General features: G+C 36.1%; 1 protein-coding gene across 5 annotated transcripts in view; it reads left to right on the top strand.

Moving 5' to 3' along the window:
- The window catches only part of TBC1D19 (TBC1 domain family member 19), a 150,600-nt gene that overhangs the window by 30,395 nt on the left and 102,463 nt on the right, over positions 1-17,742 (top strand). For 2 of the 5 annotated variants that reach the window (XM_040625312.1, XM_008685873.2), the window contains exons 2-4: positions 6,876-6,948; positions 7,908-7,953; positions 13,918-13,993. The exons of 1 other annotated variant lie outside the window; for it this stretch is intronic. In XM_040625312.1, the coding sequence (XP_040481246.1) occupies positions 6,876-6,948; positions 7,908-7,953; positions 13,918-13,993 (195 nt within the window). Of the gene's footprint in view, positions 1-6,875; positions 6,949-7,907; positions 7,954-13,917; positions 13,994-17,742 lie in introns of those variants that run through there. 2 more of the 5 variants (XM_040625313.1, XM_008685875.2) reach the window with 2 other exon arrangements.

Raw genomic sequence — 17,742 nt, 5'->3', positions numbered from 1 at the left:
AGCTGTCATCAGGTTATCTGCCCTCCAAGTGAGCCTCTGTCCCAGGCTGTTGAACAGCCACTCAGTGCCTCCTGGTAGGCCTTTTGTCCTTGAAGAGGCAGCGTACCCTCTTCCAAATGTACTCCAGGAAGGGGCATGTTCTCTCCCAGTGCGACTCAGGGGATCCCCACACATTTGCAGGAACTCTACCCTCTGCTCTCTCCCTGACTCCTCCCCATGTAAAGGGCTCCCTTCCCTCCACAGCACCATGGATTTTCTCTCCCCCAGTTCATGTCTCTGAAACTTGCATCTCCCTCTAATTGTGCAGATTGTTTTCTTAATCTTCAGTTCAATTTCCTAGTTGTTCAAAATGATTCGATGTTGGTCTAGCTGTGTTTGAGGGACAAGGCAAGCCCAGGGTCTCCCCATTACTTGGCCATCTTAACTCTCACCCTAGTTTAGAGTTTCTAAGGTAGAGTTTCTAAGCTAGAAAACCACTTGGAGAGGGGAGTTTTATTAAATGATTAGTTGACCCAGAAGAACTCTGTAGCTTCTTTTAATCCTGAAATTCTGTGATTCTTCAGACACAGGAAGGCGAAGTTCAGGATTTGCATGATGGAATAGTGAGAAGTGGGGAGGATGGGTCCTCTTTAAAGGGAGTTAAAAGATACTTGGAACCCCCTTTTTAGGCCTTGCTATGCCCTGGTTTGTACTTCATGGAGTATTTAGTCTCAGGTTACCTCCCATCTTCTTGGACTCAACCACAACATCAGCCACTTTGCTTCTCCAGTTTTCTTTACTTGACAGGTTTAGAAATATAAGATTGCCAGTGGCTAATGCTTTGGATTAAGATTATTCTGGTGGACGTAGAAAGAAACTGAATTTGTGTGTGTGTGTGTGTGTGTGTGTGTGTGTCAGGGGCAGTGAGGGCAGAGACTGTCATGTGTTTTTAGAGTGCAGCATGGTGGAGGACATCAGAAATGTCAACATAAATAAATGGGTGAAGAATATATGTAGGGTAATGTACACTTTTGCTGGAATATATATATATTATATAGAGAGAGTGACTGGACGCAAAGGAGTGGCAGGCAGAGGGAGAAGGAGAAGCAGGTTCCCCACTGAGCAGAGAGCCCAACGTGGGGCTCAATCCCAGGACTCTGGGATCATGACCTGAGCCGAAGGTAGACACTTAACTGACGGAGCCACCCAGGTGCCTCTGGATTATATTTTTTATCATATTGTTACCAGCTCTTATAGTGAGTTAGAGGTGTTTTGTTTAAAGAAAGGGTTAAATTTTGTTGTAGATTTCTAAAAAACTTCTACCTCCAGGCACTCCCTTCCTGCTAGTCTTTTACATTTAGTCCATTGTCATCTGGATACCTCATATTTTATAATACAACTTTAATTTACACTGGAATTCCCAACTAAAAATAACTTTGAAAATTTTTTTATTTAAGTCTCACAGTATCCTAGTTCAGGTATTACTTTCCCTATTAAATAAGGAACACTGAGATACAGAGAGGTTAAATGACTTGATCACGATAATAAATAAAGCTGAGAGATAATTCAAGGTCTTCTTATGCCCAATCCTATCCTCATTTAGTCCCAAATAGTTTTAAAATTGTGCTCTGTTATACCCAAGGACTCAGAAAATGTCCTATTTATTTAAAAATTCTTAATTTAAAAAATATATTAAGAAGTACCACTCTTCCAAATGCATTGTTGTTATATTAAATACTTCATAATCCACTGTGTGTTTCTAAATTAACTTGTCTCTAGATAAGTCCCAGGAAAAAAACCCTGTTCCTTTCATCATCTTCATATATTAGAGACACTTATAAATGTGTCATGGATGAGGAAGGATATAATTCTGCACTGGTCTTTCAAACTATTTGGGTTTGCACATGTGCGCCCATGGTTCATTGTGCAAGTGAGGATACTACTGCAGGGGGTAGGCAGAGCACAGGTGCATCTGCTCAACAGAAGCTCCCTTCATGGTGTACTACAGCAATGTGGGACAAGTGAGCCAGTGACACATCATGTGGTAGTAATATCATGTTATGTGTAGTTCTAGCAGTCATAAGCATCAGAAGCTCTTTGTCTGATTTCGTATTTATGATAACTAATATCAGTAATTTTTTTTCTTTCTTTTTAAGATTTAATTAATTAATTAATTAATTTAGAGAGCTAGTGGAAGGAGAAGAAGAGGGAAAGGGAGAGAAAGAATCTCAAATATACTCCAAGCTGAGTGCAGGGCCTGACACAGGGCTTAATCCCACAACCCTAAGATCATGACCTGGGCTGAAATCAAGAGTTGGACGCTTAGCCGACTGAGCCACCCAGGCGCCCCTTCAGTAATTTGTTTTCAAAATAAAAATTTCCAAGTACTCCTCTTTCGATTTCCCGCAGCAGTTTAATTTGGGAGTGCGCTGAGATTGCCAAGAAGGCTATTAAAAGTGCAACCACTTATCTCTGTGAGTCAAGATTTTTCTTTATGTTGAGCGACCAAAACAAAATACAAAAACAAATTGGATATTGAGGCTATATCATAATAAAGCTATGCATTTCTAATGTAATTATACCTTAGTCAATGAGAGAATACTCATTTTCATTGTCTACTAGTATCACTTTCAATGTGTCTTATAGAGTAGGGTTTTTTTTTATAGTAGGGTTTTTAATTGGGTTCAGATTTCATTTGAAAAAAGTTTTATGCTGCTAAAACATGTTTGAAAATTGCCTTACCATGTTGTCCTGTCACTGGCCTGCTTTTGATTTTCAAATTTCTCAATTTTTTTTTCTTTTTTCAAGAGAGTGTGAGTCAGGGGATGGGGCAGAAGGAAAGGGAGAGAGAGAATCTCAAGCAGGCTCCATGCTCAGTGCAGAGCCTGATGTGGGGCTCAAAATCATGACCCTGATATCATAATCTGAGTTGAAATCAAGAGTCAGATGCCCAACCAACTAAACCACCCAGGCGCCCCAAATTTCTCAAGATTTTTATAATTATGCTGATGATTAGGAATTTGGCTTGCCTTTGATTAAAAAATGTATCTAGGAGATCTAGCAACCTTAAAATATTGAAAATGTTTAGAAGGAATAGTCAATTTTTTATCTTGAAATTCTTTTAATTTTGCTACCTCAGAGTCATTTCCAAATACAGACATAGTAAAAGAATACCTATTTCCTTTTGCTTTGATACTTTGGAATAATGAGCAAGATTTCGCAGCTTTTAAAATCCTAACAATAACAGACTGGAAAACAGTCTCTTTAGTTAAAAATAACTTTTATAAAGTTCCTTATTTATCTGGGTGGAAATTGTATAAAAAGGGTAAAACATGGTTTGATCAATATAATTTTGTTAAGCAACAATTAATACTGAGTTAATATTTTAAATGCAAAAATGAAGTCGTTGTCCTTGCCTTTGAATTTAAAATCAAAAAGAAAAATAGGTGAGCTGAAAATTACAGTATAATCTGATGAGTGCTATAACAGAGAAACAAAGTAGGGAAGTGGTAAGGAAGTGGTAGGGAAGTGGTAGGGACAAATTGAGAGAAGAGGTGGTATTTGAGGGATGTCTTGGGAGCTAGTAGGTATTTGCCGAGGTGGTGAGGGAGCACTTGCATCTGAAGAACAACATGAACAAAAGCCGTGGAACCCTTAAAATATTTAACAGTTGGGGGATCAATGAATGTAATTCACTGTGACTAGAGAGTAGTGTGTCTTGGGGGGAGAAGGTGTGAGAAAGGAGAGATTATTGTTAGCCTGGTGGAAGAGCAGCTGATGAATTTGGAGAGATAAGTTGGCCTACATAGTGAAGGGCCAAGTGTGCCTTGTTAAAAAGTTTAGATTTCTTGTTAATGCTATGGAGATTTGCAGTTAGGAAACTCCTAATGTTTTAGGAAGAAAATGCTAGAAGATGAATTAATAAAGGGAGAAATTGGTTCATTTAGTCAATAAACATTTATTGATCACCTACTATGTAAAAGTAACTATTCTAAGCACTTGGGCTATAACAGTGAACAGAAAGAGAAAGATATCTGTTTTAGTGGAGCTTATCACTTCTAATGCAGGATGATAGACAATATACCAATAAACATAGTAAATACATTAATCATATGGTATATAAGGAAGTAATAAATGCTAAGAAAGGAGAAAAAGTAGACTAAGGGAGTGTAAAAATGCCAGGTGGAGAGTACCTGCAATTTAAATAAAGTGGCAAGACGTATGGTTTAGAAGCTGTTACAGTGATCCAAATGAGAAATGATGAGGACTTAGGCTTAAGTGTGGGACTTTAGAATGGAGAGAAGGAATAAATTGGGAGACATATTTTTCTTTTTCTTTTTTGGTGCTTTTTATCGTAAAATAAAACACAGAAATTGTATAAAACAAACCTATAATGTAATCAATTATAAGATGACTGACCTTGTAAAAACTGCCCTGGTAAAAAAATGAAGCTTTGCCAGCCACACCAGAAACCCCTCCATTTGCCCCATCCCAATCACAAACACCACTCTCCCAAGCAACCTGATTTTTATGGTAATTACTTTCCTGCATTTTTTGATAGTTTTCTTAACCAAATGTATATTTCTCACATGAAGACACTATAACTCGGTCTTGCCAATTTAAGAAGTTTAAAAATTAAAAAATAATTTTTTTATTTTTTAATTTTTAATTTTAAATTCTTAAATTTTTAATTTTTAAATGTTTAATTTTAAAATTATTTTTTAATTTTTAAACTTTTTTTAAAGATTTAATTTATTTATCTATTTGAGATAGTGGGGGAGAGAGAGAGAATGAGCAGGAGTCGGGAAAGGAGCAGAGGGGAGGAAGAGGGAAGGGGAAAGAATCTCAAGCAGACTGAGTGTGGAGCCTGACACAATCCTACGACTCTGAGATCATGACTGAGCCAAACCAAGAGTCAGTTGCTTAACCGACTGAGCCACCTAGGCACCCCTAAAGAAGTTTTTTTGATATATCTTTTTAAATCTACAGGTTTTCTTTCCTTCCCTTTGTTTTCCTTATACTTTATGAGCTAAAGAACAGAGCCATTTTAGAATATCTCATGTCCTGGATTTTTTTGATTGCACCCTCATGGTGCAGCTTAACATGTTCCTCTGTCCTTTGTATGACTCGTAAATTGACAGCTGGACCAGGGGCTTGATCAGACTGAGGTGTCATCCCTTTGGGCATGACTATTGGCAGTGGAGTGTTCTTTCATTAAGAAGCACATAATATCTGGTTGTCTTTGGCATTGTTAACAGCTGTTTCTGCTCAATGCCTAGAATTCGTTATTTATTAGGGGCTGCAAAATGGTGATATTCTAATTATATCACATCTGTTTTAGTTATTAGCTGGAATACTTTTTATCAAGAGACAGTTCCCCTTATTTATTATTTGGTTACCCCGTGATGCAGTTTCTATAGGAAAGGCAAGAGGCATGCCTTTTCCCTTATTTACTGGTTTTCAAGGTAATACATTGGTTCTCTGTCATCCTCAGTTTTTATTTTTCTATCAGTATTTTCTCCTCAGTATGGCTTTGTCTGGAAAGGGGGCGCTAGTTTGTCAGTGGCAAGAACTCATAGGTGCTAGGCTGCCACAGTCTCTTCAGACCTCATCTGCTAGAAGCAGTTAGGGAAAACCTCTCTCAGTTCTAGCTCCTGTTCTAAAATTGGCTTTTCATGTGTTCCAGTGAAAACAGTGCTGGCTATTTTGGGGGTCCTCCTGTTTTCACATCCATCACATATCCCATTGCTTCCTTCTGCTTTTTCCTGCACAAATGCTAATATAATATAGGTCTGTGGCTGTTGGTTTGTCCCCAACTGTTTGTATTTTAAGTTTGTTATCACCAAGTTTTATAAATGTTTTCCAATGGATTTTGGTTTTCCTATTCAGTTGCTTGGTCTGTTTTTATGTGGAAATCAGGGAGATTAAAAAGCAAAACAAAAAACACCCAAACCAAAAGATAATTCACTGCCTCCAATGCCATCTTCCCAGAAAGGGATTGAATCTTTGAGGAGTTAGAGTGGAATTAAGAATAACTGAAGTTTCTGACTTAGAAGGTCTGATGCATGGTAATTTCATAGATGAGGATTAAAAAATAGAAGAGAAGGAACAAAGTATGAGTGGAAGATAAGATCAATTTTTGATTTCTTAGGTTTGAAATGCTTATCATGAGTTATCCTAATATTAATGCCTTCTTAAGGAATAGACTTTTGCAATTTGAGAGAAAGAGCTAGGTGATGAAAAATCAACACTTTGAAAATAATCAAAACCATTTTAAGTTGGAGAAATTATTACTTTTTGTTAAAATTACAGTGTGAAAAATGAGTAGAATAGAAAGCATGCAATTGAAGATGAAGGAGACACTAATAAGTATTTGTGAACTACTAGTTTTATGTGTTTTCCGTAAATATGCACAACAAATGAAGGTTTGCATTGAGCAGCAATCCGAAGAGGTAGACACTTTTCAAAGGGATACAACTGGGTTTTTGGTCATTAGGTATAAATGCTGCCATATGTGTTTGATATAATATTAAGAGAATGAATTTATAAAATCTGAGTATTTTTCCTACTAGAAATATAGATACTAAGTATTCATAAAGATAAAAATCTTAGATAAAATGTTAAGTATTCATAAGTTGCAAGTTTTTATATTTTGAGTAGACTGCAGTGTACCATCATAGATCCTGCATATTAAGAGTAGGTGAAAAAGTCTTCTCTCTTATGAGCTATTCTAGATAATTCCAAAGTGCTCTGACCTCAAAAAGGGATTTGTAAAATAGTATGCACATTTGGACACTCTTTTTTAAAATTTTGTTCATATTAAATATCAACCCAAATGACTTACTTTTGACCTCTCTCTTTTCCCTTCTTCTTTTTCTTCTTCTTTCTAAAATTAGGCCAGTCTTCAGAGACCTGAGATTAAGCTTGAATCACTAAAAGAAGATATTAAGGAATTCTTTAAAATATCAGGTTTGTAAGTTGCTTTTCACCCCTAATTCTTTAAGGCACAGTAAGGAAATACTTTATTTGGAGGGAATATTTTATCCTCAGCCTTCCAATTACTCATTCAAAATTGTGAAACAGTGGCTGGATAAGTTTCTATTTGAGGAGAATTAGAACTTTCAGATATTTCAATAAAATGCTGCAAAAGTTCAGGAACACTGTGGAAATCACTGCATTACTCAGTTGTGAATGCTCTTTATTTCCTGATCAAAATACATCCTGAATGTATGAAGAATCTCCCTTACTAAGCACTTCCTCTTTTACTTTTCATTTGTGGCTTCTTTTCCTTCTACATCCCCCCCCCCCTTTTCTATCCTTCCAATGAAAAGAAAAGAAAATCCTAATTTCTTTTAGAGCAGGAAGAGAAGTTCCCTATTCCAACCTTTGTACACGGAAATTGAGATGTTAAGTGGTTTACTTATCCAGAAAAGTTTAAGTAGTTAGCAGCCAAGCTCACTGGTCTGATGGTACCTCATAATAATGTTTCTGTTGTTCAGGAGTTTACTTACTAGTTAGTGGTGACTAATTGCTTATGATCTGTCTTTGTCAAGTGCCTGGCTGTTTCTTGCCTTTCCTTGGCACATTCCTGGTAGTACTAGCAGTACAGTAGCCAGCACTGTTTTGGCACTCATTGAGCACCCTAGCAATGGGAACAAGGATTTCTCCCATCTTGAGAAAATGGTGTAATAGTTTTACTTAAAAAAATAGAGTTATACTGATAATTTTCCTACTCAGTGTTTGCCAACGGACATAGTGAATGTATAGGAAATAATTCCTTAAAAACACTTACACAGCAACTAGCAATTGATAAAGTTCTTTCACAAATGAATATGATGTGAGAGTTTTAGTGAGATAAATTTCATTGTAATGTATGCTTCTTTTTAAAACTAATCTATTCATATATTTTATTCTTTTTTAAAAAATAGGTTGGGAGAAGAAACTTCAGAATGCTGTTTATAGTGAACTGAGTGTGTGAGTTTTTCCTACCTATTTTGAGATACTGTTATGTTTAGCTGTATTTACTTTGTAAGTAATGAACATAGTATTGCTATGTACACTCATTATATTGTTATTTTTCGTTAGTATTTATATAACATTTCACGTAAGTTAATACATTTAAAAATTACAGTCCTTCCTGGGAATGAATAATGAATAGGTGGGGTTTTTTACCACCAAAATTTTTATATTAACAATTCATTTATCCAGTGTAGTTAGGGAAATAAGTTAATATTTCAGATAACTGAAGCTTATCAACATTCTTTTTATTGTTGCCATTTTGGATATTACCCTTTTTCTGTCTTTATAAAGCAATCATTCTAAATATAATTAACTTTTTGTTTTTTTGCGAAATTGGTGTCATTATTAAGGAAACCAGTATTTCTGTTAATATGGACTTGCCCTTAGAGTCTGTTGAGGTGTATAAAACTATTTGTCATTATAAAGAATAAGGATCTAGAGTTAGCTTTTATAGTTTATTCAATATTCCATTATTCATCAGTTATTTATTGAGCACCTACCATGTGCTAGCACTATGCTAGGCACTGGGAACATAGTATAGAACAAGAAATCAATTCCTACCCTCATGGAGTTTATAGTCTAATGGAGTTCTTTTGTCATTTTTTTTTTAAACTGCTACCAATGTGCCTATGTCTCTAGCATTCTCTAGATTCTAACACTTCTGTTTCTAATTTGTCCCTTCTAATCTGCTGTTAACTAGGAAACAAGGGAATATAGTTTATGAGAACTGTTCTAAAATAAAGAGACTCAGATGAAGGACTGTGGACCTATGCTTAGACACACATTTTAAAAATTAGCATTTACTTCTTTGCCTGTCACCATTTTCCCAGTTGATTTACAGATTCTTAGATAAATCATATATAAGTGTCACCTGTTCATTGAAGTTGACTGTGACCATACCCGTGGTCCTAGTCACCCAGAAATAGATGTTTATCATGATAAGTAAGGTTTTAAATATACAATATGTATAGAGATGCCACCGGTTACTTAAACTAATATGAACATGGTGATTTATCTCTTTGCCTGTTACACAGGAAGCTTGTTATTTTGTGTTTCTTTGTGTCCAATAGTGGTGGAATAAAAGCACCCGGTTATGTGTAATTGCAAACAGTGGATTCTTATCCGAGGAGATATTACTGGTGATTACTATTTTTGTAGTCTAATCCACTCCTGAAAATTGTTTGGTGAGTGAACAGTGAGTGCCTTTTTACTTGATGGCAGGGTCAGTATTTCATTCATTGTCTTATTTTCAGTATCCTAACAATAGACATTAAATAAATATTTTTTAATAACTTGTTGAGATTTTTGAAAGAGTAAGTAATACTACCTTTTTTACTCACTTGGATTCTGAAGAAATTGAGAAATAAGATAAAACAAAAATCAAAATTATACTTTTATTACTGATAAAGGCTGGATAAGAGGACACAGCTTAGTGCTAGAGCAAAATGAGTCCTTTAACTGAACTCCAGAATTAAATAGACTTAACCTTGCAGTTAAATAACATTGGTGAGCGTGTTCAGTTTATTATTCCAAAATTTTAAAGTTGAATAAGGCACTAAACCTCTTCTGTGGCGTAGCGAGTAAAGCCCTGGAGAGACGCCAAGAATGTTACAGTAATGGAGCTCTTTTCACAGGGAAGGACACATCCAGAGTGGAGAAGTGTTTCCCCTAACATAAATCAAAAGAATAAAGTGGACTTAGTATATTGTGTTGGATTTTTCCTTGGCAGAAATCATTAGATGGACAAGTAAAGAATATAAAAAGTAAAGTAGAAGAATTCACTAGGTTAAATAGAGTAGAAAAAAAAAATACACTCTTACCTAATAAAGGTGTAGACACATGAGCTATACAGATGATACCAGAAAATTGTTCACTTCATTTTAGTAACCATGCTGAAGATTTTTGTCCAATTCTTGTTTAAAAGAGAGAGAAAAATTTTGTATTCTGCTATTTATCTGCAACTTTAATTGTAGCCTATGTTAGTTCTTCCCTCTTAAGATTGACCACTTAATTGGGGTGCCTAGGTGGCTTAGTCCTAATTAAGTGACCGACTCTTGGTTTCGCCTCAGGTCATGATCTTGGGGTCATGGGATCAAGCTTATTTAATTATTGTTGTGTAAATATTTAATAGGCAATTGACATGATTAAATGAGTATTTTATATAAGCACTGTGCTAAGCACTTTAAATACATTGCCTTATGGAATGTAATATTTACAACAACCCTATGATTGTGGAATTTATTATTATAACCATTTTGCAGAAGAGAAAACTGAGGCGTTTTTAAACTACTTAAATAATTTACTGAAGATCATATGGCTAGTAAATGGTAGTGCTGGGTCTTGACCTCCAGCTGTTTGATTCCAAAGAACATGTGTTTTACTACATCTCGCATATGTGTATATCTTATCTCTCAGCCTGGATTAAAAGTGTTATGAAACAAGAATTATATTTTATATTTCTTTTAGTACCTTCAAATAAATGGTATTGAGTCAGTGGGTAGGTAGTTATTGGGCCACTGACCAATGCTAACACAAAATAAATATTTGTTGAATTGAGGATACCCAGTAGTTACTAATCCTAAATTTACTAAAAAGATTTAATTAAGACAGTCTTTACATGGAACATGCACCTTTTTTTTCTGTCTTAGTTTTCATCGTACTTTGTGTAGAACAGTTGATAAAAAAGTAGGTTGCCTATCATTTTCCTTTAAGGAATATAAATAAACCCTTTTAAAGTCTTTATAGGTATATATTAGTAAAATATATACATAGTGTACTGTTATGGTAGATATATGCGGACATCTGCCATACTTTAGAGAGGTGTGAATGTTGAACAGTAGTGGACCAAAAATGGAAAGATTTTAGATAATGGGTACCTTACACTAGACCACAAGATATGGTTAAGTCTTTATAGACATTCATGGCATTTGTTGGAAGAGTGCTCAGGCAGTAGACCAGAGTAATTCCAAAATGTCCTAATCACATAGTTCTTTGCCTTTTTTTGAGTGTTACTTTAAATGTACTTGTTATATGCTATGCCCTGAGCTAGGAACTGAGGATAATGAACAAGCTGGCTAGTCTTTGCTTTCATGGAGCTTACGTCTCAGTGCAGCACACATAGTTTAAGGAGGCAATTACAGTACAATATGAGTACAAGATGAGGAAGTACAAGGAACACATAGGGCGGGCACTAAACTCAGGTTGGGGATGTCATGATGGCTTACCAAGGGAAACAATATTCAGATTGAGATCAAAAAGCTAAGGTAGAGTTAGTCAGGGAAAGGAATAGAGAAGAAAAGTGCTTTAGGAAGAAGGGAGCAACAAGCTTAGAGATTTAGAAGTGGAAAAGTGTGGCACATTGAAGGAGCAAAGTTGTATGGCTGGGTGTATTGGGAAAGGGACATGGTGAAGAATGATCCCAGATATGTAGCTGGGGGTGTGCTTCTTCCTCAAGGCTATCTATCTATCTATCATCTTTCTTTCAGATTTATTTATTTGAGAGAGAACACATGGGCGCGTGTGCCAGGGAGGGGCAGAAGGAGAGAATTTTTGAAGCAGACTCCACGCTGGGTGCAGAGCCCAACTTGGGGCTTGATCCTATGACCCATGAGATTGTGACCTGAGCTGAACCCAAGAGTCGGCTGCTTAACCGACTGAGCCACCCAGGCTCCCCTCAAAGCTTTTTTAGACTGGATCCTAAGAGCATTTGGGTGTCATTTTAGAATTTTAAGCGTAGTAATGACGTGATCATATTTGTGTTTTATATTCACTCAGCAATGTCCTGGTTATCCGGTATGTGCCGCACATTATGCTAGACACTGGAAATACAATCACTGGTGAATAAGAAAGACATTGCTCCTGGCTAAATAGCCAGACAAATTGGCAAACAGGTTGAAAATAGTGTGGAAGGAGGGGAGACTGCTTAAGAACTTGTCAGATGAACACAGGCAAGAGATGTTGGTTTAAGTGTCAGTGGAGTGGAAAAAGATGAGAAGTATTTCCGGGGATTTAGGGGACAGGAAGAGGCAGGAGTCAAGAGTGATGTACAGGTTTCTTCAACCTTCATCTCTTCATATAAAAATGTGAGCTCTACAAGGACAGAATTTTAGCCTATTTTGTTTACTGATCTATTTCTATTACCTTAAACACTTAGTAGAGTCTCACTAAATATTTCTGAATGAATAAAAATCTAACTTGATTTTGGATTAACATTAACTGATTTTTGGGTTGCCACCTCTTATTACCTATTTATGGATAAACTTCTTTGTGCATTAAATAACAAGATTACCAGTAAGTGCTCTCAAGTTTCAATCCTTAATTTCTAAGGTTTACTAAATTTAGAAATAATTATTATTAAAATGAAAAGATTTTGAAACAATATTTCATTCTAAACTACGTGTCCCTTACAAATGATATAATGAACGGTATGAAATATATGGTTTTTAAGCTGTCTTGCATATATGAAGAAATATTGAGGTATATATAGATTACCTTTTTTTTTCATTTGTGAGTAGGGAAGGATAATTTATTTAGGTACATGGAGTACAGATTTTTGTGGAAAAAACAATTAGATAGAGATAGTGAAACTTTTAGAGATCGGGTTGAACAGGTTGCTTTTTCTATTCCAGAAATGTTTCCTTTGGACATTTGAGCATTTTACTCTTAAGTCCTGGGATAGGTGTAATTAAGCTTGGTGTAGCATAAACACTTTACCTGCTGGTGTTCCAGTTTGGATGAGGCATTTCTTGAAAATTCAGTGTATGGTTCTTGAGTATTAGAACATGGTTACTTTGCCAGAGGAACAGGTGTTATGACTAATTTCAAAAGGAGTTATTTGTTCTCGTGAAAGAGACTGGAATCTCTAAGTAAATGTTGAACTGTTATGTTTTCCTATTGCGCTTTCTGTGCTTTCATGTCACTCTGTGTCTCAGTTGTTATATTCCAACCATTCTGGCTTTTTCTGATTTTTAAATCTTCCAAATGTTCCTAACTCAGGTCTTGGGCTTGCTGCCCCTCTGCCTGAAATATTCTTCCCCTAGATCTTTGTGTGGTTGGCTCCTTCTCACTTATGTCTTAGTTCAAGTATTAGCTCCCCTAGACACCTACCCTTCCAAATCACTTCTATCTCATTACCCCGCTCTCATTTTCTCATGGTGCATATTAGTATCTGATATAGTTCTATTAATTTGTTTCTTTTTCTAATTATTGACTGTCTTTCTTCACTAGAATGTTAGGTAGATGAGAACAGAGGATATTATCTCAATTTCTACCATATACTTAGTATCTAGAATAGCTCAAATATTTGTTGAATAATATTTGCTCAATAAAAACAGTACATTTTGAATATGAATGTAAAGTTACTTAAAACAGAAAGAATCCATAAGACATTACCATTTTTAAATTTTATTAAATTCATGTATTATATAGTAGAACATAGCTCTTTTGAAAGATACTAATTACATTATCATTTCAACTATGTAAAAAATATATAATCATATGGAAAAGGAAATTGGGAGAAATGAAAACAGTTGATATGTTAACAAGTTCATGGATTTTTTTTCAACCTTAAAAAATTCCTCTAAATGTTACAATATTTATATGCTAAAAATAACAGCTCTGACAATTTTTACATGAGCATTTACAAAGCTAAGTAATTTTAAAATTACCTCAAATTATGAATTCAGATTATTGTGCAATTCAACTTTTAACAAGTAATTAAATTGCTAATCTAAAACTACAATATTAGTAGGATAAGAAAACTTTATTATGTTGTTGTACCTTCTGTAAACACACTGAATTGCTAGCAGATATTCTTTTTCATTTATGACATGGACCACAGAGGTAAGTGATTTCTAACAAAGAGAATTAATTAGTTATCAAAATAATGTACAATATCTAGCTGCCTCTTTTTGTCCCTAGGTTTCCTTTACCTAGTCATCCTGCTGCACCTCCTGAACATCTGAAAGAACCTTTGGTTTACATGAGGAAAGCACAGGTTGGCTATTGTTCATTTTCGTTTTATTTTTCCGTGCTAAGTTATGTAATACGGAATGAAAGATCCTCGTTGGTATCAGGAGTATATATTATTCACTATATGGAAGCCTGGGTAAGGACCACTCCAACGATTTGAATAGTATTTGCATGCTCTTCCTTTTTACTTTCAGTAACCAAGGAGCGCACTTACTTAACTACAGTAATCCTGAAAATGTTGAGTTGAAGGAAGAAAAAAAATCAAGTACTGTACTGGCCTGAAATTTTAAATGTGATAAAAGTATTATGTGACCGTTTATTCCTCATGCTCTGTGATATTAAAAGAATAAGATGGGAATGAACCGACTCACTCTTCCTTTAAAATATTGGCTTTCAAAGCCGGTCATACTGATACTGTATTTGAAATAGGTTTGTTCTCACAGCAGGCGCTATGGACTAACTGTATTCTGTCACAGAACTCAGTTGAACCTGCTTTCTAAAGTGGGCTGAAATAACTAAAATTCACTTTAAAAAAAGAAATGATTTTAGACAGAAAACCGTAAAGAACTGTTAAAATAGACACTGAGGTTCCGTCACCGTTCTTCACCTCAGTGTGGCCTGACGCACCTGCCTCCGAGGTAACCCCTGCGAGCCTTCCTCGCGGTACAGCGTGACTCTCTGACTGCCGCTGCCAATGGGTTTAATGGGCAGCACAGAGTCAACCTTCCTCAATCATAGTCTCAGAGATTATCATGAAAAATTTCAAATATACCCCAAAGAACTCCCGTAAACCCATCTCCCAGCTTCAGTTATCATAGTGGTTCGTTCTGCTCCTGAAAGATAATCTGCTGCTTTGAGTTATCACAATCCAAGCAGTGGATGTGAGGCAGCTTTTTTATTTTTCAACTTTTATTTTCATTTGAAAAGGTCTCAAAATCAGATGGTGAAAAGAAGCAATAACAGGGAGATCTTTGAGGAAATATGTAATATAATCTATCTCTGGGTGGTACCTTTAGGTCTAGCAATCAGATAATATTATTGATATGCCACAAAGCATACTCATTAAATGCTACATGTGTGAAAAATTGTTTGATCTTTTATTGTAAAGACATAAACTCAAAAAAATTAAAAGATTACGTCTGAATATTTTTTTTGGTGAAATTTGAAAATTTCCAAAGGGTTTGGAGAAAGTATCAGTTTTAGCATATTAGCTATAGGAAAGAAGATACTGAACTTATTTTCCTATCATGATGGTAAAAGAGGAGGTAGAGAGGTGGGGTGCCTGGGTGGTGCAGTCGTTAAGCCTCTGCTCAGGGCGTGATCCCGGCGTTCTGGGTTCGAGCCCCGCATCATGCTCCTCCGCTATGAGCCTGCTTCTGCCTCTCCCACTCCACCGGCTTGTGTTCCCTCTCTCACTGGCTGGCTCTCTCTCTGTCAAATAAATAAATAAAATCTTTAAAAAAAAAAAAAAGGAAGAGGTAGAGAGGTAAATAATAGGTCCATTCTTCACGCCTACTGCTTGTTGCTGAGACCACATATGAAGGGTAAGTGTATGTGTTGTGAGTAGATATATGCGACTCCTCTCTTTTCTTTCCAGACTCACACACTAACGCAGGGCTTGGTGCACTGCAGTCTATGGGCCAGATCTGCCCTGCCCCCGGTTTTTACACAGCTGGCAAGCTAAGAATATTTTTTACATTTTCAACTGGCTGAAAAGCCAAAAGAGTAATTTCTGTGACCTATGAAAATTATAGGAATTAATAATTTTATTGGAAAATAATCTTGTTCATTTATTTAGATATTGTCAGTGGGTGCTGTCGCACGACAATGCCAGAGTTTAGTAGTTGCCTAGAGAGCTTATGACCTACAAAGTCTAAAATATTTGCCATTTGTCTTTTTACAGGAAGCTTGTCAATCCCTGCACTACATTATTCATTCTTTAAGAGCAGGGACTGTGTTTTTTTCTCCTTGACATCCAGCACAGTGCTTAGCTCATGGAACACGATTTGTTGAAATAATTGATTCTTTAACTGTGGTCACACTAAATACCTCTTCTACCAATTAGTGTCTAGCTATCTTCTTCTATTTGTTCTCCCTGAGTCATCTAGTTCTCAAGCTCCTGGTTGTATTGGGCAGTTCTCTCCTCTTTGCACAAAGCTCCTTAGTCCAGATGGTAAAACTACCATTCTATCAGCGTGCTCCCTTGCACCTCATCGTCTCTTGCCCTATTAGACTTCTGTTCTGCCTGCCATTCCAGTTCTCAGCCTAAGGCTACTTCTGCATCTACTTTCTTCTCCCAAACTGTGGAATTACTTAGGAAAGTCACATGAATTTTGTGTTTACCATCAGTTTAATCTAAATCCATTTATTTGTCTTTCAGTGGATTCGTTTTGCTGCCTGTCAATCCTTTTATTATTACTCATCATGCATTATCTGCTTTCCAGTTAGGTTTTCCCAGAGTTTTTCAGGCTTGTATAGCTCCTAATTCTACTTCTCTCTCTCATTTTAAATATTTAACTGTTTTTAATATTTGCCACTTAGTTTATTAAGAACATTCACTTCCACTTTATCAATCTCTGCTGTCTTATAACTGTTCTATGTGCCCTTACAAGTGAATCATTTTGCCTTTCCCTCTTGCATCTTTTAGCACTTTTCTTATTTTGTTTTCTAGTCCCGGAAAGCTCTTTCTGCCTTGTTAGTATTATGAAAATCCATCTATTTTGTGAGGGTCAGCTCAGATGACATCTCTTCTCCAAGATGGTTATTATCATCCCTGTTGAAAAGGATCTCTCCTTCTTTTGGACTCTTGTAGCACACTGTCATTTTACGGTTCTTATCACAAATTGCATTCTATTATAGCAATTTCTGTGTACATCTTTTTGACTTTTGTTATAAGCCTCTTGAAAGCAGTAACAACTTAAAAACATTTTTGTGTACCCATTACATCTAGCATACTGATCCTTATGTAGCAAGAACTTAGGAAGTTTATGTTAAATTAATAGTAAAGGCGCTTGCCATCTCTTCTACCAATTATTGTGATATCCAAATTAAAAGATCTTTACTGAATGCCTGCTAAAAGACACCCTACTATGTGCTATGAAGATTCAGAAATAAATTAGATATGGGGCGCCTGGGTGGCACAGTTGGTTAAGCGTCCAACTCTTGGTTTCAACTCAGGTCATGATCTCAGGGTTGTGAGATCGAGTTCCATGTTGGACTCCATGCTCAGTACAGACTCTGCTTGGGTTTCTCTCTCTGCCTCCCTCTTCCCCTCCCCCCTGCTCGCTCGTTTGCTCTCTCAAATAAATAAATAATCTTAAAAAAAAGAAAGAAATTAGATAAAGATTCCGCCTATGGTAACTCATGGTTTAATCACTGAAAGAAGACATAGGCATAAATGGTTGTAATGTAAGGTAGAAAGTGCTATGTGCTGTGGGGGAGATGGCTAAAACATTCCGTAGGAGCACTGGGGAGGACCTGGGCACAGGCGGTTCCTTATTAAGTTGTTCTTTGCTCTTGATAATCAAAAAGAACTTTAAAAAAATCCAGTTAGTATTTCTTTCCCCTTTTATTCAGTAAAACAGGTTGGCAGAAAATATTTTGGAACTGGAGCCTGGAAAATTTTGATTTTTTTTTTCCTATTAAAGTTTCATGAGTTATTTGAACTTCACTTAGCTCTTGATTGTGTCTTCAGAGTTGGGATGTAAATCAGCTCTCTGCAGTTTTTGGCAAGCTAGATTGGTGTTCAATTTTCTGGGCTGATGAGGGAAAGAG

The sequence above is a fragment of the Ursus maritimus genome, unplaced genomic scaffold (genome assembly GCF_017311325.1).
Source record: "Ursus maritimus isolate PB19 unplaced genomic scaffold, ASM1731132v1 scaffold_8, whole genome shotgun sequence".
Taxonomy (NCBI): Eukaryota; Metazoa; Chordata; class Mammalia; order Carnivora; family Ursidae; genus Ursus; species Ursus maritimus.
This window is presented reverse-complemented; position numbering and strand designations above follow the sequence as displayed.